Source organism: Schistocerca serialis, chromosome 11 (genome assembly GCF_023864345.2).
Source record: "Schistocerca serialis cubense isolate TAMUIC-IGC-003099 chromosome 11, iqSchSeri2.2, whole genome shotgun sequence".
Classification (NCBI taxonomy): Eukaryota; Metazoa; Arthropoda; class Insecta; order Orthoptera; family Acrididae; genus Schistocerca; species Schistocerca serialis.
The window spans coordinates 188,338,226-188,363,630 of NC_064648.1; the positions used below are offsets into that span (position 1 = coordinate 188,338,226).

Consider the following 25,405-nt stretch of genomic DNA (forward strand, 5'->3'; position numbering starts at 1 on the left):
CACGGTAAATTTTAGATTTCTACATTAATAAATGTGGGTGTAATGATTTTTTAAATAAACATTTTCTGTTACATACCTACTGAAACAGTTTTTTTAATGATTTGCATCTATTAGCTTGTGGCATCAGTCTGACACAGAAAGTATATCATATTGTTGCAAATGGCGTGTGATTGGAAACAGATCCCAACTGGAGGTTTATACAGATTTGATTGTGGCTCATACAAGTATAGAGGGTACTGAATGAGGGCAAAGGACTGCTCAGTGACACCGTGTTCCAGAAGCCCTAACAGTGGGACGAGTTCATGAAGCTGAGGAGGCCATGGCCGTGGATCTGGGTGCCCTGCTGGACGCCGGGGACGGCGCTGTGGTGACTCTGCTGGCCGGGGACAATACGCAGCTGGTGGCTCACAGGGCTATCTTGGCCGCCAGGAGCGCTGTGTTTGCGGGCATGCTCCGTCGTCTCACCTTAGAGGCCAGCAGCAGCCAGCTCGCACTCTCCGACATAGAGGGCCCTGTGCTGCGGCAGGTGCTGGCACACCTCTACACCCTCCAGCCCCCACAGCTGCCCAGCATGGCGCCGCAGCTGCTGGTCGCCGCTGACCAATACGGCTTGTCAGTACTGAAGGTGCAGTGCGAGCAACAGGTGGCCGCGCAGCTGTCTGTCGAGACTGCATCAGCCACAGGTGTTCTCGCGATTAGGCACTCCGCTAACATGTTGAAGCAGGCTGCCGTCGCCTTCATAAAGGCCCACTTGCTCAGTGTGATGGCGACGCAGGGCTGGGATGAGGCTGTAGTCAACGACCCACAAACTTTTATGGAGTTGGTTCACCTGATTGCAGAGACACCGACAGACACCAGGTAAGCATGAGACAAGCTGCTCATCTATGTTACACAGCTCTACGTGTGCCTACTGATAAGCCTAAAATGTCCACGACTAAGTGTAATTAGATGTGCCTGCATCGTAAAATACACTACTATTGATATTGAAACGTCCCCTTAGAAAAATTATACATGACTGTGCTTAAACTGACACACAATATTTTTTTAGCGCAACGCAATCTGACTTTCAAAAATCCCTACAAAAGAATGGCCCTGACTAACATTAACCTATACCTTTCACAAATCACTTACCTCACAAAAATATTCGTTACTCGAACTACTGCAATACAGCGAGCGCCACTACTGCCAGCTAAATAAAAGATTCAAACTACTGAAGGCACTAACTACTGATACGCATAGTTAGCAAATGAAAGATTTAGATAGAGAACAAACAATGTATTTACCTCATTAGTGTTCAAAAGTCATAATGTATATAGCAGTTCATGATATCCAGTATTACAAATTTCAAAACTCCGCCATCTCTCTCCCCACATCCACCACTGCTGGCAGCTCACCTCCAACTGCGCAACGCTACGCGCTGTTAACAGCCAACTGCCCAACAGTACAATGGCAGACAACAATGCAAACTAGCCACAGACTGCACACAGCACAGCCAGTGATTTTCATACAGAGCGCTACGTGGCGTTACCAATATAAAAACCTAAACAGCCTACTTACAATATCCAGTTTCTTGTATACGCTATGTGATGAAAAGTATCTATACACCTGGCTGAAAATGGCAAACAAGTTCGTGGCGCCCTCTATCGGTAATGCAGGAATTCAATATGGTGTTGGCCCATCCTCAGCCTTCATAACAGCTGCTGGAAGGTTTCTTTGGGCCCATTTTTCACGGAGTTCACGGCGTTCCAAAACATCCCAAAGGTGTTCTATAGCATTCAGGTCAGGACCCTGTGCAAGCCAGTCGATTACAAAGACGTTATTCTCGTCTAACCAGTCTGACACAGCTCGTGTATTGTGAGCAGGTGCTCGATCGTGTTGAAAGATACAATCGCCATCCCTGAATTGCCCTTCAACAGTGGCAAAGGTTCTTAAAACATGAATATGGGAGTGTGGTGTGATATTGCCACACAAAAGAACAAGGGGTGCAAGAACCCTCCACGAAAAACACGACGACACCTTAACACCACCGCCTCCGAATTCTACTGTTGGCGCAACACACACTGGCAGATGACGTTCACTGGGCATTCACCACAGCCATACCCTGCCATCGGGTAGCCACATTGTGTGCCGTGATTCGTCACACCACACAACGTTTTTTCCACCGTTCAATAGTCCAACGTTTATGCTCCTTACACTAAGCGAGGCGTGGTTCGGCATTAACCAGCGTGATGTGTGGCTTATGAGTAGCTGCTCGACCATGAAATACAAGTTTTCAAACCTCCCACATAACTGTCATAGTTGTCCGCCCCAGTAGCTGAGTGGTCAGCGTGACGGATTGCCGTCCTCTGGGCCCGGGTTCGATTCCCGGCTGGGTCGGAGATTTTCTTCGCTCAGGGACTGGGTGTTGTGTTGTGTTCATCATCATTTCATCCCCATCCGGCGTGCAGGTCGCCCAATGTGGCGCCGAATGTAATAAGACCTGCGATATGGCGGCCGGACCTGCCCCGCGAGGGGCCTCCTGGCCAATGACGCCAAACGCTCATTTCATTTCATTTCACTGTCATAGTACTTGCAATGGATCCTGATGCAGTTTGGAATTCCTGTGTGATGGTCTGGATAGATGTCTGCCTATTACACATTACCATCCTCTTCAACTGTCGGCAGTCTCTGTCTGTCAAGAGACGAGGTTGGCCTGAACGTTTTGTGCTTTATATGTCCCTTCACGTTTCCACGTCACTATCGCATCGGAAATAGTGGACCTAGTTATGTTTAGGAGTGTGGAAATCTCTGGTACAGACGTATGACCATATTCGAAGTCCGTGAGTTCCGCATAGCACCCCATTCTACTATCTCACGATGTCTAATGACTACTGAGGTCGCTTATATAGAGTATTTGGCAGCACAGTGCACCTGATATGAAAAACTCATGGTTTTGGAGGGTGTCTGGATACTTTTGATCACATCATGTAAGTAATGTATTTACAGCTGCAAGTAGGATGAGACTCCAGCTGTACAGTTCTCTGACGACATATTAGAATTTGTGTTGCAGTGGAGCTCGAGCTTAGGCTTGCCACTTTATGGAACAGCTTGCCTCAACCACTTCGGCTGTCCAAGCACGCTTCCAGACCTCCTAACTTCACCATGTGTCCACATCCTGCATTTGCACAAATGCTTTGATTCTCACTCAGAAAGAGACTTACTTATTATTGTCATGGTCTTTCCTAGACATGTAAAAATTTTCCAGTCTCTTTATTTGTTATAGAATATCCTCCATATCTGTGGGAACACACACTGCTATGACCGACAGCTGTATGAAATACAAGAAATGCATTTGCAACTGCTAATACAATGACACGCCAAGTATACAATATAGGGTGAATCACTGGAAACTTGCAAATGATGTAAAAATAGAAAGCACAATTGATGTGCAGTTTCACAAAATTGATTAATAGTGAGGGACTCGTGTTATTCACTTATCAATAGATTGTAATAATACATAGAATGGGTTTTCTTGGTGAAAACATTCAATTCCTTAAAAGGAACAATGCCAGTGATACTAATCAACAAAATATATCAATAGATTGTAATAATACATAGAATGGGTTTTCTTGGTGAAAACATTCAATTCCTTAAAAGGAACAATGCCAGTGATACTAATCAACAAAAAGTAAGGTAAATTAGAATGTCGATGCTGTTTGGTGTAGGATTCTATGTGACTCAATTACGACATATCGTATTTTGAAAAGTCCCCACGCCAAAACTTATAGCTGTGGTCATCATCATCATCATCATCATCATCTTTGGGTTGTCTGCCTTGCAGCGGGTTTTAACTGCCTAGCCCTCCATGCTTCTCTGTCTGCTGCGTTTCTCTTCATTCTTTGGTACCCACCTTGTGGCCCGCAGACATCATTCGGCATCTGAAACCTTCTTCTGCCCTTCCTTGTCTTTCCCAGAAGGAAACGTTCAGTTGTCTCTACTAGAAGGCAATCTCTTCTTAGATTGTGGCCTATCCAGTTTAGTTTCCTGTCCTACATCGCTAGAAGCATCCTCCGTTCTTCTCCAACTCTCCTCAGTATATCTGAGTAATTCCTAACTTTATCAGTCCAGCTGATCTTCGTTCCACGCCATATCCACATTTCACAAGCTTTAATTCTCTTCTCATTCTGCTTTATCAAAGCCCACGTTTCTGCTCCATATAAGGCCATGCTCCATATTAAGCACTTAACCAGTCGCTTCCTTAATTCCCTGTTTAAACAACTAGTTAAGAGTCTTCTCTGCTTTTGAAATGCCTGTTCCGCCCGAGTCATTCTCACTTTGATATCTTGTTGTCAGTCCGTATCTTCTTTAATCCAATTTCTCAAATACTTGAATGCTCTTACCTGTTCTATGATTTCTGACTCCAAATTAATTTTTACTTTTCTTTTCTTTAGGCTTATGGCAATGCTTTTGGTTTTCTTTTTATTAATTGTCATACCATATACTACATTGACTTCATTCAGGTCATTTAGCACTTGAGTCAGCTTCTCTTGATTTTTTGTGAGGATCGCCATGTCATCTGCAAATCTTATACATTCAATATTTTGTCGACCTATCCTGACGCCTCTTGTCGGCTTTCCAGTACTTCCTTCTGACAGATGTTAAATAAGATCGGCAAGAGACAACAGCCCTGTCTAACAACTCTCCCAATCCTGTTGTCTCCAGACATCTCATTATCTATTCGTACCCGAGCTTTCTTATCCAGGTACAGATTTGCCATCAGTCTTCTCACATTCCACTTTACTCCTTTCTTTTTCTAAAGACCTAACAGCTTATCGAACTGCTCTCTATCAAATGTCTTTTCAAGGTTTATGAAGACAGCATACACTTCTATGCTCTTTTCTATGTATCTTTTGCTGATGGTTCTTAGAACCCCAATGGCATCTCGTGTTCACCTTTCCCCTTACGAAACCATAGTGTTCTTCACCAAGTGTTTCTTGCAGTGTTCCATATAGCCTCCTATTTAGAATCCGAAGAACTACTTTTGCTACCTTCGGTATGAGGCTGATTGTCCCATGGTCTTTACACTTTTTAGGATAATTAGTCTTTGGAATTGGGACTATTATACTTACGAGAAAGTCTTCTGCCCATTCACATTTGTCGTAGATGTAGTTGCAGAGAGAGGTCAACTCATTTTTGCCTGTTTCTTTTAAACTCTTTAAGATTTCCGCCGGAACGTCATCTACACCGCATGCTGTGTTGCTTTCAAGTTCTCCCAGTGACTTATTTGGCTCTGAACGTAGGATAAAATCTCCTTTTTAATTTCATTTACTCATTCTTCCTTCTCAATCTACAGATCAGAGTGTCTGTGGTAGCACACAATAAAGAAAAGCAGAAGTGCATACAAAAGTTATGTGGATTCTGGTCAGCAACGAGGCAATTGACCATCACAGGTTGGGTTCAAAAGCAGCACCAGCAACGGCAAAACACAGTTCCGGTCTGGTTTCAACGACCTTTCCATACATGCTAGCATTTCAGCGGAGATGTCCAAGAAGGCTGCAGTAATACGTCGCTGCATATCATCGACTGTAGTCTGTATGTCCCCGTAGACAGAGACTTTCTGCTTTCCACACAGAAAAATGTCTACAGGCGTAAAATCTTGGGAGTGGGACAGCCAAGGTACAGGTCCTCAGCATCCAATCCGGCAATTTGGAAAGAATTCGTGAAGATATACTGCAGTACTTCGTGCGCTATTGGTTGAACAGCCATCATGTTGGTACCACAGGTTCCTCCTAGTCTGCAGAGGAAGAGCAGAGCATCCATGGATGATGGCAGCTGTAATACTTGTTCGCATTCAGATTGGCGTATATGAAAAACGGACCTGTGAACTGGCAGTTCACTATCCCACTGTATGTTTACGTTCCATGGATGCTGACGCTCCATCTGACGAAGCCGACAGCGATTGTCAACAGACCACAGGGTATGTGTCGATGATTTACTTGGCCATGTTTATTAACTGTGGCTTCATCACTGAACAAGATACAAGATACACCTGGAGTATTCTGTCTTAAGGCCCATGTATAGAAGGTAACACGTTTGTCATAATAATTTCCATGCAGTTCTTGATGGAGAGAGAGATGTGATGGTAATGGAACATATGTCGAGGGACAATACATACGACAATTGCCTGACCCATGCCACGTCCTCATGCGATTACACGGCAGCTAATCTGGAACATCAGGAAGCACATGAAATTGCCCCTCTTCTGTCGTCACTTTTTTCTTTCTGTTACGTTGTCTATGTGTTACATTACCTCTTTCAGTTAATGAACTTGGAGGTTGATAAATAATTGCTAAGATGCAAATTAAATTCCTTTCGAACAGGCCACGAAAGCCCAACGGTACCGACCGGCCGCCGTGTCATCCTCATCCCACAGGCGTTACTGAATGCGGATATGGAGAGGTATGTGGTCAGCATACCACTCTCCCCGGCCGTATGTCAGTTTCCGAGACCGGAGTCGCTACTTATCAATCAAGTAGCTCCTCAGTTTGCCTCACAAGGGTTGAGTGCACCCCGCTTGCCAACAGCTTTAGGCAGACTGCATGGTCACCCATCCAAGTGCTAGCCCAGCCCGATAGCATTTATCTTCGGTGATCTGACCAGAACCAGTTTTACCACTGCGGCAAGGCCGTTGGCCCTAATTGCTGAGGTGGCTGATGTTTATTGGGATATCTCTCCACATACACTGAACGAGAGAGAAATGCATTCTTCCTACACTCTCCATACGTCATACAGATGCCGGCATTATCTGCATTGGTAAATCCCGTTATTCACTCACGACCTACTGCTTGGATTCTCAGACACTACCTGAACAGCAAGTCGAAATGCACTCAAGGTACACACAAGCACTCAGTAAGCAAACTTAACAACATTGTACCTAGCAACGAAGCAGGTTGAATATCACAAATAAATGTCAGTGTCGAAACTTTTCGGAATATTGTATCTCGAAAACGACTCGCACCATAATCCTCAACAAACACCAGTGACATCTGATTTGTTCTACTTCTAATTTGTTAATGTCAATAGGCGTTGATCTACACTCCTGGAAATTGAATTCATTGTCCCAGGAAGGGGAAACTTTATTGACACATTCCTGGGGTCAGATACATCACATGATCACACTGACAGAACCACAGGCACAGAGACACAGGCAACAGAGCATGCACAATGTCGGCACTAGTACAGTGTATATCCACCTTTCGCAGCAATGCAGGCTGCTATTCTCCCATGGAGACGATCGTAGAGATGCTGGATGTAGTCCTGTGGAACGGCTTGCCATGCCATTTCCACCTGGCGCCTCAGTTGGACCAGCGTTCGTGCTGGACGTGCAGACCGCGTGAGACGACGCTTCATCCAGTCCCAAACATGCTCAATGGGGGACAGATCCGGAGATCTTGCTGGCCAGGGTAGTTGACTTACACCTTCTAGAGCACGTTGGGTGGCACGGGATACATGCGGACGTGCATTGTCCTGTTGCAACAGCAAGTTCCCTTGCTGGTCTAGGAATGGTAGAACGATGGGTTCGATGACGGTTTGGATGTACCGTGCACTATTCAGTGTCCCCTCGACGATCACCAGTGGTGTACGGCCAGTGTAGGAGATCGCTCCCCACACCATGATGCCGGGTGTTGGCCCTGTGTGCCTCGGTCGTATGCAGTCCTGATTGTGGCGCTCACCTGCACGGCGCCAAACACGCATACGACCATCATTGGCACCAAGGCAGAAGCGACTCTCATCGCTGAAGACGACACGTCTCCATTCGTCCCTCCATTCACGCCTGTCGCGACACCACTGGAGGCGGGCTGCACGATGTTGGGGCGTGAGCGGAAGACGGCCTAACGGTGTGCGGGACCGTAGCCCAGCTTCATGGAGACGGTTGCGAATGGTCCTCGCCGATACCCCAGGAGCAACAGTGTCCCTAATTTGCTGGGAAGTGGCGGTGCGGTCCCCTACGGCACTGCGTAGGATCCTACGGTCTTGGCGTGCATCCGTGCGTCGCTGCGGTCCAGTCCCAGGTCGACGGGCACGTGCACCTTCCGCCGACCACTGGCGACAACATCGATGTACTGTGGAGACCTCACGCCCCACGTGTTGAGCAATTCGGCGGTACGTCCACCCGGCCTCCCGCATGCCCACTATACGCCCTCGCTCAAAGTCCGTCAACTGCACATACGGTTCACGTCCACGCTTTCGCGGCATGCTACCAGTGTTAAAGACCGCGATGGAGCTCCGTATGCCACGGCAAACTGGCTGACACTGACGGCGGCGGTGCACAAATGCTGCGCAGCTAGCGCCATTCGACGGCCAACACCGCGGTTCCTGGTGTGTCCGCTGTGCCGTGCGTGTGATCATTGCTTGTACAGCCCTCTCGCAGTGTCCGGAGCAAGTATGGTGGGTCTGACACACCGGTGTCAATGTGTTCTTTTTTCCATTTCCAGGAGTGTATTTCGAAAAGTGTAATTTTTCACTAACAATACACATCCTAGTTTCTAATACAATCTTTTGTATGGCTAACAATACGAGCCCCGCAGTTCCAGTCCACTGTATGAGAGCAGCACATGAATAGCACTTCCAATATCCGCCATTCTTTTCAGTCGAAGTTTTAGGCGATTCATCCTGTATATTTGCGTCATAGTGAAACTTCTTCCAGACTGAGACTCGAACCCGGAACCTGGAAGTATGCTCGAATAGCAGAGGTCGTTAAGGCGACTGCTCGCATGAAGTGGGATATCCATGTTGGGATCCCAGTCTGGCACAAATATTCATACGTCACCAATAAATTACAGAGCTGGAATGTGATCGTATTCTCAACTTGAACACATTTCGTCTGTTGCTTCAGACATTAATCCTTGTCTGAAGAACATGCTATAGAAGGTTTTTAAACACAGGCACTGTGAGTAGTATTTACATGCCCAGGCAAAGGGCGCAACAACAATAAGTGTGTTTCTTCCTGTGTGAGTGTTACAATGACTGTTCTACAGCAAGACATGGAAACTCACGGTGATGTGTCGAGTTTTGGGTCGGTCACTGAAGCACGCTCGCATAGACAAAGTGGTTACGGCGACCACTCATGTACAGTGGGAAATTCTGATTCCAGTCCAGGTCTGGTATCAAGTTTCATACGTCAACAGTAAACTGTGCAGTTGGAGTGACGTATTCGCCATTGTGAATAAGTTTCCTGTACTTTACACAGCTGTAGATCACAGCAGCATCTGTTTTTTCAGACATGCATGCATGTCTGAAGGACATTGCATAGTAGGCTCTTAAACACAGACACTGAAATTAGCAATAGCATTTTCTGATGGCTCACGTTGCTTTCGTAAAATTCTCGTAAGAGTTTCATCAAATCACCGTACTAAACTGAGTATGTCAGCACGTAAGTTAGCCTCCAAAAATCCTGCAATAGCCAAGACGTTCATAGCTTTGTGAATTATTTTGGTCTTATTTGCAGTCGTCATTTGTATTAAATTGCATGTGTACAGCAAGCTGTTATTTACGTTAGCCTATCAAGTGGTTGAAGAAAGATGAACATTAGCTGTGGCCGCAGCAGGTTCCGTTCTAGTGACGGACACAATGATGGGCTGCTCAGATCAGAGACAGACACAGTGACATGTGCCGCTGACAGCTAGGGCAAGCACGATTTGTTCTTTGAGCTGTACATGCTACCCTAAACCTCTTTATTCAAAGTAACCTTATGAAGCAAGTGTCGATCAAACATGTGCCCCACTCCCCTCCAAGGTCACGGAACGGGGGCCTACCGTGACCGGTTCAAGTTTTCTGGCGTCGCGATGGCATCGGCCTCTGAGTTAGGTGTAGCTTCCACTGTGTGGAGTGTTGGTGTTTGATTACACCGCTTAGTATCCTGTGAGGCTTTCGACTGAAATTCTCTTTGCCTCTGAGCGTTATTCAGCATATTTGCGTTACATTTCTGGCGGCATTCCGCTGTCTGTGGGTTATTTGGTTGTCTGATATTGTTTTGCGTTTGCCAACGATCGGCTGACTGTTGCCGGTTGCTTGTGTCTGTACATACTGTACAGGCTGGCCTTACGCTACGCGCTTGTTGTAGTTGTTTTTGCTAAAGTTTTGCCCATTTCTCTTATATGCGCCTTTACATTTACGACTTTCTCCATTGCCGTTGTGATTATCGTTACCATTATCCGTAAATCTCTGTGACGCTATCGGGTTATTAACAGGCTTAGGTTGTACTGGTATCTCTTCGTTTATCAAATCTATTGAGTCCAGTAGAGATAGAAAGTATTCGGTGTCGATTTACGGGATGTTAATGAGTTTTTCCCTAACGTGGGCAGGAAGACGGCTCTTTAAAATTTTTTGAAAATTTAGCTGGTTCGTCCAGACCTAGTTTTATTCAAATATTTTTCAAAATATCCTCGTAAGCTTCCATACTTGCTATTGAACGGAGCTGGGTTGAATACTTCACGTCTGAGCCTCTCTTGTACGGCCTCAGACCAATACTTACTCAGAAATGCCGTCTCATTCCGTTCATAATATTGGCAACGTTCCGATGCGTCCGTAGCTCACAGTAGAACGTCACCCTGTGTGTATCCATGAAGAAATCTAATTTTCTGGGCTTCGGTCCAGGTACGAGGTAAAACATTTCGAAATGCTCTGATAAAGACCACAGGGTGTGTTCCTTTCCATTCATAAGCAAATATTGGGAATGTCGATGCGTAAGTAATCATTCATCTGCAAGTAATGTTGACAAACAGGCCGCGCTGTCAGTGACAGTCGTGTTTATGGTCGCTTGTGGCGTATCCATGGCAACTGCGCCTGCTCGACAGGTGCAACTGCCGGCAAGTTGCAAGTTGCATTGTGCAACCTTCGCTATTTCCCTTCTAAGGGCTATTCCTGAATTGTTGGTAACCAGTGAAGGCATCTAAGAGCATAGCTTTGTTTTCTGTCATATGCTGATTTGGAATGTCCGTAGTTTTAGCAACACTGCCTCGCAACCTTTCCTCTGCTTCCTATAACCCTAGTCTGTTTTAGCAAGAAGTTGGCTTTACGTCTCTTTTAGAGCTCTAAAGAGCCCTGCAGGATTTACATAAGGGCCACGCGGGGTAGCCGTGCGGTCTAAAGCGTCTTGTCACGGTCCGCGCGGCTCCCCCCGTCAGTGGTTCGAATCTTCCCTCGGGCATCGGTGAGTGTGCTGTCCGTAGCGTAAGTAAGTTAGTTAAGTGTATAAGCTTACGGAGCGATGACCTAAGCAGTTGGGTCCCATAAGATCTTACCACAAATGTACAAATTTTACAGTACCTACATAGATTTTGCATTCTGACACTACCTTTCCAGCAAGGGTGCTGCCCTTCTCCAGCATCCCGGCTTCAGCTTTTTCAGTTACTTCCTTTACATCTACACATAGCATACCTCTCTGTTTTTAGCAAATTCTGACTCTAAAATGATCTACTCTTAGACTCAAGTTTTGTATTTCTGTAGTTAGGTTTTTGCATACGTCTTGCAGCTCGTTGACTTCGTTCGTCACATTTTTTACCGACGCATCCACATGGGATTGCGTGTCCTGAACTTGACTAAATGCTTTACTGAGGTTTTGCAACTCACCTGCAAGTTGTTCCCGATTACAATTTGCGGATCTTACCTTTTCCGTTAACATATTTATATTGCGGGACATGTCGGTAATTATTTCTTGTTTTAGTTGTTTACCGTGCTCTGTGAACTTACCGGATAATTCGTCAGATAATTCAGTGCGTACATTTTTGCCCACCTCTCTCAACTGTTGACTAATACTATTCTTGGAATCGTTAAACGCCTGGTTTTGCTGTGCAAACTGTTGTGTTATTAGCTGCATTAGCTGTGTCAGAGTGTGTGTTTCACTGGTATTTGCATTGCTTTTGTGAACTGTTTCCTGTGCTTGCGTCCGCGACGTCGTGAGCAGATAATCAAAGAAATTTTCGCTATTGCGCACGTCAGATTCTCTACTTTAGAAAACGTTTCCCGGTGAGACCTCAGAAATTGGCTCATAGAGCGTCATAAGAGCGGCATCATGACTAGTTATATTACCAGTATCACAATTTTTTAATAATGGGACGCCAACCTCGTCGTTTTGGTAGTCATTGGCCAGTTCACGAGTTGGTGCGTGACCTTCAAATGTTGACAAGCTCGAATTTCCGCCATCTTGGCATATTGCATTTTGTAATGAATTTTCAACAATGGCCATTTCCTTTGACTCCATTCTGAACAGTTTTTATTAAAATTATGAAAGGAAAATAATTTTAAACATGAAATTTTGTTTGAATCGTATCCTTCAATTAAATGTTGACTTTACACATATCTTCGTCTTTTCTACAGAAATCCACTTTCCGTAAAGGATATTAATTGGAAGGAACAAGGATCTACTGCGAGAGAGACGGCGCCAAGTGGGGCCATATAAGCATACAGCGTAGCAACTTCCTACTTTAACCGCTGAAATTCGCATTCCCAGCACATCTCGTTCGTAGGGAGAATTTCATTTTAATTTGCTCCTTCAAGTTGTTAATGGTTTCAACCTCACGGACGTGTAAAAATCCAACAAAGGCCTCATTAGTTCTTTGTAACGATAAAATCGATTTTTTTTGTTTTTTTACAATCGTATTGACTTACTAGGATCACGTAAACAACTTCAGTTCCTCTTCTTCCATTGTTGTTGTATCCTATTTTTCCAGGATTCCCTCATTTCATCCCCATGAAGTCTCTTCTTTTCTTCTGTCCATGCTGTTCACGATTTTTTATTTCTTCTCCTTTGAAAGCCTTCCACATTTAGTATTTTGTTTTTAAAATGGTTTCTTTCTGCTATTTCTGATTCTTTTATGTTGTTTCTTTCAAGATTTTTTCTTACTTCTGTAATCCATGCTATTGTCGATTTCTTCTTCCAGAAATATAGCAGTATTTGTTTTGTTGGTCTATTTCCATTCTTTCGGTGGAGATGTCCAAAAAAGGTTAATCTTCGTTTGGCCATTACTGCAGATATTTTCTCTATATTTTTGTAGATCTCCTCATTACTTCTTATTTTCCAACCATCTGCGGTTTTCATTGTACCCATTATTTTTCTAATAATCCTTCTTTCCAGTACCTCTAGTTTGTCCATCTTGTAGTTCATCGTTAGGCATTCAGATCCATATAAACATTCTGGTTGTACCACTGTGGTGTAGTGTTTTAGTTTTATTTTTCTAGATATACATTTCTTGTTGTAAATATTTTTGGTCAAACCATATGCTCTTTCCATTTTGTTAATTCTTACATCTATTCCAGATTATTCTAGTCCAATCTGTTGTATAGTTTCTCCAAGGTATTTAAATTTATTTACTCGCTCTATTTTACCTATTTGTGTTTCTATGTATTTTGGTGCATTTTTTGTATTTGTCATGAATTTTGTTTTTTCAGCTGAAATGGATCATTTACCTAAAAAAATTTTTTTCTTCAAGAATTGAAAGGTCTGTTCACATTCCTCTCGGCGCCGTAGTGTCACGGTTGCCATTGAATAGTGGCGGGGGGACTAGAAATGTGATATATATTGGAAATCTGAATAAATATTTGCTGTTTAAATAATTAAAAAGTAAATTTTGAAAGAATGATTGAAAAAAATGGAAGGTACACATATCCTGTGTGAACTTTAACTGGCTCTAATAGAAACAGACCTTCAATATTCAATACATGTATTCAGCATTCAGCATTCGTAAATTTACATACATCCTTTTCTTGTTACCGCTATTGTGCATGAATATTTGTATGACAAAACTGGTTCGGATCGAACCTCCTCTGCTGAAGCGAATTCTTCTTGTTATCTTCGATCCTCTTGATGCAGAATTCCCGGCGCGTCACGGAAAAGCCACAGCGACCTCTGACTGTGTTCCCTGTATGCTTCAATTTATCTGTCAGGCAGCGAATTATTAATTATGGAACAGTGACTCGTAACAGCACACTTGTTTCAATCTGTGTCTTCGCTCTTCTTGGGATTCACAGAATGAATAGCGTTCAGTTTCGAATTGGAATGTCGACACTTTTTATTTCACAGATAAGAGAGACATCAGTAACTACCGACCTATATCACTGCTGATATCATTTTCCAAAATGTTTGAGAATGAGATGTATTCTAAAAGAGTATTACATCTTGGCAACAATAATGTCCTCAGAAAATCAAAATTTGGGTTTAAGAACGGTTGCTTTACTGAGAATGCTGTTTACATGTTCACACACCAGATATTACAAGCATTACATAACAAAATAGTACTGGTAGGTATTTTCTGTGACCTATCCAAAGCATTTGATTGTGCAAATCATAGTATACTCCTTGATAAATTGAAGTTTTTTGGGATTGATGGTATAGCCAACCAATGGATCATGTCATATCTGACCAAAAGAATGCAAAAATTTGTACTTATTAGTAATTCAACAAACAGAATCCAGGGACATAATTCTGGCAGGGGAGAAATCACGTATGGGTTTCCCCTAGGTTCAATCTTACGTCCACTAGCGTTACTCACATATATAAATGATCTACAGTCTAATGTACAACAAGCAGAACTACTTCTTTTTTCAGGTAACACCAGTATGGTAATCACTCCCAGTATACGTGCAGAAATCGGGAAAACGGTGAACAAAGTTCTCAAAAGTATCATTGACTGGTTTTCTGCGAATGGTCCCACCCTGAATTTCACAAAGCCACATATTATTCAGTTCTATACCTCCAGGGGTACTGCACCAGTGATAAGTGTAACATGTTGTGATGAAATAATTCATATAGTGGGAAATTAAAAATTCTGTGGTGCCCATATTGATGAGAATTTAAATTGGAAAAAACACAAATTTCGGAACTCCTAAGACAATTTAGTTTAGCCCCGTTTTAACTTAGTCATAGCAAATTTTGAAGAGATAGAAATCAGTAAGTTTACATATTTGGCTTATTTACATTCAGTAATGTCATATCGAATAATGATCTGAGGTTACTCATCATTAAGAAAGAAGGTCGTCACTGCCCATAAACGTGCTGCGAGAACAATATGTGGTGCTTACCCGTGATCACCTTGTAGACATCTGTTTGAGGAGTAGGGTATTCTGACCATTGCTTCACAGTATATTTACTCCCTTATGAATTTTTTTGTAAATAATCCACTACAGTTCAAAAGCTACGATGAGGTACATAATTACAATACTAGCAGAAAAATGACATTTATTAATCAACATTAAGGTTGTCTTTAGCACAGAAGGAGGTGTACAAAGCTGCAAAAAAATTTTTGGCAGCTTACCCAGTGATATAAAACGTCTAACAGATGGCAAGGTGAAATGTGAAAATAAACTGAAAAAGTCTCTCCTTGACAACTCCTATTCTGTAGAAGAATTTCTATGTTTGTAATGTGTAAAAGATGGTGGGATAACTCAATCTGTACATATTACTTACATTTTGGAGAAAAAATAAGTGTGTGGTGATGTTTAGAGTACAAGTAGAAGTACAAATTAATTTGCGATATGAATGCACCGATAATCTTAGGAACCAACATCCCTCGAACTAACAACACTGCACAACATCATATCACTGGTATAATTTCCCCTTTGTAATTTGTATCCCATTTCTTCGTGTTCTAGGTTTATTTTCGTATCATTCTTACACACAACAGGGACGAAACAACCGAAAAAGATTTTTAGCACACGTCTCTCCAGATTCTTCCCCCAACAGTCGGATTCGTGACTGCTAAGGGGCGAATGTCAAAAATTTTAGAAAATTGATTTTTCAAAGATATGCGTATTTTGTACCGCATACCTTCCTGAATAGTACGATGTATAAAAAATATACATTTTAGTGATTACAAGCCAAACCCCTTTGCACAGCTTCAATCCTACACAAAGTCACCAGGGCAACAAATACAGAGCAAAGGGTGCTGCAACAAATGTGACACCAATGGCTCAGGACTTTAATGGAAGCCACCAAACCTATATCAGGGACCTTGCAAATGAAAACTTATTGAAGAAATGTGTTCATGGTGGTACCCAAAAACCAAATGAAAGTTTTAACCAATGTGTATGGGAAATATTGCCTAAAACCATTTTTGTTGGACAAAATGCAGTTGCTATTTGTGTTTATGACGCGGTTTCATGTTTTAATGATTGTGTGCAAAGCAAGAAATATGTTTTAGAGAAAATGGGAATAAAGACCGGAGTGAACTGCATCAAAGCTTTGTATGCGATAGAGAGTGTGTAGTGAAAGGAGATAAATTATTTTTGGAGGTGATAAAATCAGGAATGTGAAAAGAATGAAAACCGACTAAGAAAATGGAAAAGAACTTGCTTATGGTGCTGGACAGTTCTAAAGGAATGATACACACAAGCAGAAACTTTAATGGCCATTTTCCGCAAAACAGACATTTCTTAACTTAGGTGCATGTAACATTCATAATAAGTATCCTATTACTTTCAGACTTGGTATGCTCATTAAACACGAACTCCTTAATGTAAATCTCTATAATTTTGCAAGTCGATTAAAAACTGTGCTAAAAATTGAGGTAATATAACTATAAAACTTGAGTTTTCTCTAAAGATGAAGTTAAAAATGCTACAGCACATTCATTTTTCATAAATTAAATAAATTCTAGAGTTTCATGTACCTGTAAGCATGGTTTGTATGCCGTGCAAGATTCATCGAAAGATCTCTCTTACTTATGAAGAAAGGTGTACCTATAGCGACAGCTGCAGCCGATAGGAAGAGGAAAAATTATGAAATTTCACATGTAAAAAAAATTTTTTCTTTGTGTTTTCGCAGTTCCACTGCTATGAGTGTGAATACTGAATCCTTCCTGGACATTCTGACGAAGTTTTATGATTTTATTTGTAAAAGTATAGACTGTGGAAACTAAAATGTCCTCTGGTGTCTCTCCTGTTCCAAGTCGGCCGGCTTGACTTCCTACCCCCCATAACACACGAGCTAGGAACACCATCCCATAACGACAGCACTACATTAAGTGCATTGGAGGGATACTGTCATTCAAATTTCTTTGTGATTTATATTGTTATGTATTGAAACTATGTTGACTAATAGTTGTCATAAGCATATTTGTTGAGCTTAGTATGAGCCTTTCATTTGTGCTTTATTTTGCACCAAATACTGTGTAGTATGCTAGCCTACAAGTATGAGAAAATTAGGAGATGCAATGTGTGAAGTGGTTAGCTGAACGCCTTAGTTGTCCCACTACTGTCTTTGGTAGTGTGTGTTCCATTATCTGTGTGGGGACAGTACCTCAGCAGTACTGTCTGTGGTAATCTGACCACTGGCTTCGATGTGAAAACCCTTCTCGAAGCAGTGTTCCTTCTGCGCAGCACGCCAGGCGCTGGAGAGAGCAGGACCGGCCCCCCCTCGCAGCCACACAGTGGCCACAGCGACGACGGCCGGAGCCCAGCCACAGCTGTGCCCCCCACCACTCCCCAGGCCACTCCACAGCCTGACGACGCTGCCGTCTATCACCTGCGGTGAGTTCTGTCACAATAACAGCGTTACGCGTTGGGCAGTTAGCCCAGTGTTAAAGTGAAGAAGTCGAATGTTGCTATTTTATGTTTTGACGAAGCAGATGTTATAGTTCTGGTATTAAGTTATTTTTTTTATAAATTATGCTGTTTGACGAGGCAAGGATCTACAGGTCTGCATCGTGACGTATTTTCAGTTCCTAATACAACTGAGCCACTTAATGCAGTTACTTGTGTAAGATACTTCCCCAAAGATAGCGACTGTGTTGGTGAGTTAGAGGCAATTTGTGTTTTCGGCGATGATTTGCTATATTATGAATTAATTCTGCAGAGACTGGATCTTGTTTGTTTCTTCTGACTTGCAACCACGTTCAGTATTATTCAGTATTGGGCTGCCTCACCAAATAACCAGGAATCTCTGAAACTCCCACCGTCACTTGCATTTCCGCGATTACTCTCCCAACACTATAATGAGATATTCTCTCAAGGGTCTGTGGGAACCTCTCCACTGGGGGAGGAGAATCAGTTGAGATCCATGTCTTACCCTACTACGAAAGATGTACGTGAGAACCTCTAGCGGCAGTTTTTGGAAATCATTCGTGACAACATCAGCCTCTACTAAACTGTCGCTGATTAACGCAGGCATGTTGGATCAATAAAAATCAGGTCAATTGCAATGCGTGGGGATCGTTGAGTGGAGATGGACACAGCAGCCATATCTCGCCAGCTGTAAAACCCTTTGTGGCTCAGGGAGTTTTACAGCTGACATTGCAAAAGTTTTCTTTTTATTCAGTGCAGACCAGCTTCAGCGTAAATTCGTCATCACGTCACTTTTCTTCTTTGAAATTATTGATCTGTAGTGGTAGTCACAGATATTTGACTGTCGCTTCGTGAAACAATGATAGTCTGATAGTGAACTGATATTGTTGCAAAATGCATTTCAGTGGCTAGCTGAATTCTACAGGCCCAAAAGTGGCAATTCAGAATATTCAACATGCTTTTACAATTAATCAGAGTAGAATCCAACAAGTTATTGGACAATAGAGGAGTCTGTGCCTATTCAAGGGGAAATAAGGAAGGTTACCCAGTATTTTAACGTTGAAAATGGGATAAGTAATGTTTCAGGTGACTTAAGAAAACATTTCTCTCCCAGTTATTCAAGGATTTCGGACTTTAATTACCTTTTATGGTCAGCCACAGATGTACAATGTCATTAGATTTAATGTCTGTGCCAAATTGAGCAAATACTTATAAGAATACTTATCCCAATCTGAACGCCTTTCGCAGCACAAGCAGTCAACAAAAGTTCATCCATGGGTCTGATAATGTTGAACGATACAGAGAAGGTATGGTGAAATTATGTAAATAAGATAGCCTGACGGGTATTTACCTAATTTCTCGTACACAAATAGCATCAGCCATTCAACATAAGAAGACAACCGACGATAAGGAAGAGTAGCAGGAAAGACTAAAGATAGAGAGCACAGGGAAGAATACTTTGTGGATAATCCAGAAACTCATTATGCAGCATAATTAATAACGCTGAATGCAATTTCAGGGATAGTCTTTAAATTACGTTGCACATACTGGACACGAAATTAGTACAATCTCAGTAGAAAAGCAGCAGACAACAAAGTAGAAAATAAATTATTGTGGTTGACTTAGAAACAAGACATGGAAGGGAAGAATGTTTCAGCATAAAAAGACTGACATAAAAAGTTGAGAAAGCTGGCTAAAAATCGAGAGGGAAACAACAGCATGCGGAAATAAAACATAAAGAGCAGGAAATGAAACATATTAACAAAATACTTGATAATGGAGTGAAAAGTTTGTTGACAGAGAGTTAAGAAAACCAGGCTGGGGAACAGATCGAGCGTAACATGGTACTGATGTGAATAACAATGTACAGTGAAGGCTTCCTTTTTTCTTGGGCATCAGACAGTTGTGGTGACTAATAAAAGGTCCTACATAAAAAAATACAGTCTTTCGAAGACTAAAAGCGACAACTACTTTAAACAAAAATAGTTTACAATCATAAATACACTGATAGAAAAGAATCACAAAACCAAAAACTTGTCAATACAGAGTAGTGAAACTTCAAGGATACATTTGCCAGGGTAACATATTTAACTGATTATCATTGCAAGATCGCAGGTCAATGTAGGTGTGAGATGAGCCACTGGAAACGTGAAATGGTCATACACTGTGAGAAGGTCGAATTAAAACATGCAGACATGCATGAATTGTGTTGCACAAGTATCGGACGAGAGTTTGTGGAATGGAGTTCGATGTCAGATGCACTTGGTTGATCAGTACAGGGACCGTAATGCTGTTTGTGAATGATGCTGGAGTTACTGTATGATGATGTCCCATATCTGCTCGCCTGGGAACGGACCTGATGATTGAGCATGCCAAGAGACATGTCAACACTCTATAGAGCATGTTGGGCTACAACAGCGGTAAGTGAGCTAGCGTTATCCTGTTGGAAAACTCCCCCAGGAATGCTGTTCATTAATGGCACCAGAATGGGTCGAATCAGCAGATTGAAACAGATATTTACACTCAAGGTGTGTGGGATAACAACGAGAGTGTTCCTGCTGTCATATAAAATCGCACCCCAGACCATGACTGCAGGTTTAGGTCCAATGTGTTAACACACAGACAGGTTGGTTGTAGGCCCCCAACTGGCCTCCTTCTAAATCAAAACATGGTCATTACCGGCAGCGAGGCTGAACCAGCTTTCATCAGAAAATACAACAGAGTTCGACCATTCCCTTCAGTTTGCCACCACTGAAGTGCCAAACGGTGTGATGTGGGATCAGTGGAACACACGCTACAGAGAATCTGGCTCGGAGCTGTCCGTGAAGTAACCGATTTGTAATACTTCATTATGTTACTTGGTGCCAACTGCTGCTCAAACTGCTGCTGGAGATGTATTACAGTGCGCCAGAGCCATACGGTGAACACGATGGTCTTCCATCTCAGTAGTGTCACGTGGCTGTCTGGAACCCAGTCTTCTTGCGACGGAATATTCTTGGAATCACCGCAGCCAGCAGGCCTGCATAGTGGCTACATGCCTGTCAAATATTTATGCATCACGGTTGGAACATCCAGCTTCTCATAGCCCCTATTACAGATTTCGTTTAATCTCTGTGAGATGTTCATAACGGCGTCTTTGTCGTGTCGAAGGAAATTTTGACTAACATCAGCTTCCTGCATCTAATCTCAAAGGTAACTAACGCTCACGCTCGTTACAGCGTGTAATTACAACAAGCTTGATTTGCTTCCTCATAATGGTACTACTAGCGCCACTCTTAAGCGACACGACTGCCACAGAGTCATCATCATTCAGATGTAGAAACACATGTACCAACTTTCGTTTCTGTCACACTACTTCTTCGTGCTGCAATATGTTTCCGTCAATGTATATACCACTGCAAAGGGAAAAGACGTTTTTTAACATTGTCACCAAGAATCTCAAAAAGCTCTTCAACAACTTACTTCACATTTTTACAACATAGTCAAATAAATGCTGCGACAGTGTTTCTGTTATATACCAATGGTTTAGGAGTGCGCCATTGATTACTAATGAAAACATTCGAACACAGACGCTGCTTAACCTCTGAAAAAAATTAAGAGCAGTGGCAGCAGAAGTCATCCAGTATAAGAAGTCGCCATCTTTCTGACAAAGGCCAAAGAATGTGTGTGTGTGTGTGTGTGTGTGTGTGTGTGTGTGTGTGTGTGTGTGTGTGTGTGTGTGTGTGTGTTTGGGGCTACAGGTGCTCATCGCCGAGGTTATCAGCTTCCTGACAACCAATAATAGAAGGGTCTAAGAGGGAGGAGGAAAGGATAGAGCTTCAAGGAACTTTATTGCCCTTCAGGTAGTAAACTGCCCCTAGAAAGCTGGAGAATCAAAAGTGATCAATGCCATGAGGATGCAGAAGGCAATGGAATCTAATAAATTAAAACCACGTAACTTGCATCCACAGGAAATATAACAGTAACAGGAAAACGGTTATGATGCCATCTGCAGTGTGAAAAGATTCCAGACAAGTTACCCTTTTGGATCTCTGCAAATTGACTGCCAAGGGGGAAGTGACTATGAAATAGAGACGGAATAAGTTATTGTGGGATAAGATTCTATGACTTGGAGCTTTGAATTCAGAAGTTTGATTGTAATTGGAAAGCTAGAGTCTAAAAACGGAAGTGCAAAAGCCCAGTCTAGATACATTGGGGGTCACTGATGTGAACTAGGAAAAGGCTAAGCATTTATCTTAAGACACATTGAGGTATATCATCAGCAGCAGGAAATGGTATGTTGGGAGCAGGGTTCGTTATGAATAGGAAAATAGGGGAGAGAGCGGACTACTGTGAACTTCTCAACGACAGAGTTTCTCTCACCAGATTCGACATCAAACGAATGCAGACAGCGACAGTTCAGGTACACATGCCAATGACACAAGTAAAAAGGAGAAAAGAAAGTATGAAATTAAAATGCGGTTGCATGGGAAGGAGAAGCAGAAAGGGTCATCAGCTATATGGGATTGGCATTGGGATGACAGAGATGAAAGTCTAATTGAGTTGTGCAACCAATGTGAGATGGTATTTACGAATACTCTGTTCAGGAATCGTGTGACGAAAAAATATACTTGGAAGAGACCCAGAGACACTGAAAGAGTCCTGCTGGATTACATCATGGTCAGAGATTTCGAAATCAGATATTGGACTGTAAGGTGTACTCAGATGTAAATACAGATCTAATAATTATGAAGAGTAGAGTGAAGTTCAAGAGAATTGTCCAGAAGAATCAGTGTAGAAGGATGTATCATTATGCAGTACTGAGAAATGATGAGATGTATTTGAAGCTTACCAATGATGTGGATATGGCGGTAAGGAACAACACAGTAGGCTGTTCAGTTGAAGACGAGTGTACATCTCTAGAATGTAAAATCACCGACGGTGGACAGACAACACAGATAAAGGGAAGCTAACTTCGAAGAAACCTTTAGTAACAGAAGAAATACTGCAACTGATCGACGAAAGAAGAAAATATAGAAATGTTCAGAGAAAGACAGCTATACAGCTACATTCACTGATGTGGCAAGAGACGTGGGATACCTCCTAATATCGTGTCAGGCCTTCTTGTGGCCAGGGTAGTACAACTGGACGTGGCGGGGACCCAAGAAGTTGTTGAAGTCCCTTGTAAAAATATTTTCCTGTGCTGTCCCTGGAGCCACCCACTACAGTGAATGTGTTGCTGGTGGAGGATTTTGTACAGGAACTGATCTGTCGATTATGTCCCATAAATCTTCTATGGGATTCATGTTGCGCGATACAGATCGCCAAATCATTTACAACAGTTGTCCACAATGTTCCTCAAATCAGTTGCGGACAGTTGTGGCTCATTATATAGTTGTTTGAAAAAATGGAGTAAAAAATGGCTGAAAATGGTCTCGCAGTAGCCAAACATAACCATTTCCAGTCAACGATTGGTTCAGTTGGACCAGAGGACTCAGTCCATTCCACATAAACACAGCGCACACCGTTATGGAGCCAACACCACACTGCCTTGTTGTCAAGTAGGGTCCACAGCTTTGTGGGGTCTACGTCACACTCGAACACCACCATCAGTTTTCACCAACGGAATTCGAGACTTATCTGACCAGACCAAGCTTTTCCAGCCGTCTCGGATCCTACCATTTTGGTTACGAGACCAGGAAAGGAGCTGCAGGTGATACCATACTGTTAGTAAAGGTACCAGCATTGGACATCTGTTACCACAGCCCATTAATCCCAAATTTAGCCGCACTGTCCTCACAGATACGTTAGTCGTACATTCTACATCGATTTCTGCATTTATTTCACGCAGTGTTGCTTGTCTATTAGCACAGACCACTATGGTAGACAAAAATGTTCTTCGTTTTTTTTTTCAACTTAACAGAACTGCACACTCAATTCGACTACTGGTTTAATGTGCTCAGCATAGTTTGTGACCGCCGGTGGCTGATACAACCCTGACAACAGCAGGGCAAGCTGCGAATGAAGTCATCACTCTCATGTGGAAGCAATAACATCATTCTTCCTGCAGAGCAACTCAAAAGATTTATGGAATTGTTTGTGGATGCTTATGTGATGCAACCCGTCTCCCTAGTGTATCCGCAACATGCTCAATGGGATTCAAATTCGGATCTCCCATGTGTGCAATATCTTCTATTTCCAAGAAAACGTCAATCACCCGATCTGTATGAGGCATATCCCTATGAGGCCACAGCACCTCGCAACAATGGCATATCAGTTCCCCAGATGTTACGATACCTGACAGGAGTTAACCCTTGCCAATTCACCCATACAGTGTCATGAAGAGGTGTTCAAGTTGTCAACGTAATCGCTGCCCACGCCATTAAAGATCCTTCTGGATAACAGGCTTGTTCCTCAATGTTTGGGCTCCAAAATCCTGTTCCACGTTCCCTCCATATGCAAATCTGTCGATAATCACTCTCCAGTCAATACTGGGATTCACCTGTGAAAATAACATTGACCCATGATTCGGCCATCCAGTTGGCATGTTGATGACTTTACATATTACTTTCTGTGGAGATGTGTCAGGGGTTCATATACAACAGGTCTCTGACTATATAGGCTACTCTGCTGAGGCCTTCTGTATAACGTTTGCCTTGATACAACACATCCAGTGCATGCTGCGAGGTATGATGCCAGTTGCCATGTAGTTGTAAGGCAGTACCGTGATGCCCTTTTAGCCAAATAGCGGTCCCCCCTTTCTCGTATCACACGTGTTGGATCCTGCCCTCGTCTGTGAGATAAAGTTTCTGTCTCTACAAACTGTCCCCACATCTGAGAAACAACAGTAAGATCAACATTGAGCCACCAGGCCACTTTGTGATTGTGCTGCTTCCATTCTTCCTATCGCCCTCCACTGCAGAGACCCTGGCATGCGTCTTCTCTGTACCATACTCCACCGTCTGTGACTGTGCCTACAGAGATTGTGGATGTGGGACTACCCGGAAAACACTACCCCATTTTATAGGTGCACTGACTTCATTGTGAGTTTGGTTGTCTGTTGACTGGAATGCTGTCTTCCGTGTAGAACACGATGGTGCTGACATCTGTAGACAGTATGCATGATCACATCGTGAATTAGACACAGGACAGGGAAATCGCAGTTTGTTGCTTTAATTTTGGACACCAGTGTATTGTGGTAACCTTCTTGGGGAGATGAGTTCTTGGAACTCATCACAGTTCTGCTTCTGCGATAGTGTTTCGTCCTCAGACGTGTGTCTTTGAAGAAATTTGTTAGTATTGTCCTTTTGTTGCAGAAATGTATCTGGAGACATGAAGGGCGAGATGCTGATTGCGGCAGCTAAGGAGGGGTCAGTGAGCAAAGTGCGAACGTTGATGGCAGTGGGGGCGGACGTGGAGGCGAAGGACGAGAACAAGCGGACAGCACTGCACTGGGCATCAGCCATGGGGCATGGGGAGGTGGCGGCCCATCTGTTGGAGGTAGGAGCAGGCGTTAACGCCAGGGACCGCTGGCAGAACACGCCTCTCCATCTGGCTGCATGGAAAGGCCATGCAGCTGTGGTGCGGCTGCTGGCAGCTTCCTCTGCCGACCACAACGCCAGGGATCAAAGTGGAAGCACGCCACTGCACGATGCAGCACGGCGTGGCCGCACAGAGGCGGCGGCTGCACTGTTAGAGGCAGGGGCCGACAGGGAAGACAGGAATTATGGTGGGGACACGCCGCTGGACCTAGCCGAGCGGAACAACCACCAGTCGCTCATAGACATCCTAAGATCAAGCTGAGTGTAATGCAGACGACTACGGAGTAAAATAAATAAAGCTTTCTGTGTAACCTCTGCTACTTTTAAAATAAACAATTCAGAAAAGTTAA

General features: G+C 43.1%; 1 protein-coding gene across 1 annotated transcript; it reads left to right on the forward strand.

Annotated features, from left to right (window-relative positions):
• The first annotated feature begins 289 nt into the window (after window positions 1-289).
• On the forward strand, window positions 290-25,405 carry LOC126427204 (poly [ADP-ribose] polymerase tankyrase-1-like). Its single transcript, XM_050089438.1, has 3 exons — window positions 290-858; window positions 17,353-17,502; window positions 24,831-25,405. The coding sequence occupies exons 1-3, from the start codon at window positions 320-322 to the stop codon at window positions 25,315-25,317; spliced, it is 1,176 nt and encodes a 391-aa protein (XP_049945395.1). The 5' UTR covers window positions 290-319; the 3' UTR covers window positions 25,318-25,405.

Excerpts from the sequence above, each read along its gene's own strand:
- LOC126427204 (XM_050089438.1), top strand. The coding sequence starts at position 320 with ATGGCCGTGGATCTGGGTGCCCTGCTGGACGCCGGGGACGGCGCTGTG. Across the intron at positions 859-17,352 it reads GAGACACCGACAGACACCAG|CACGCCAGGCGCTGGAGAGA; the intron begins GTAAGCATGAGA and ends CCTTCTGCGCAG. Across the intron at positions 17,503-24,830 it reads GCTGCCGTCTATCACCTGCG|AAATGTATCTGGAGACATGA; the intron begins GTGAGTTCTGTC and ends CTTTTGTTGCAG.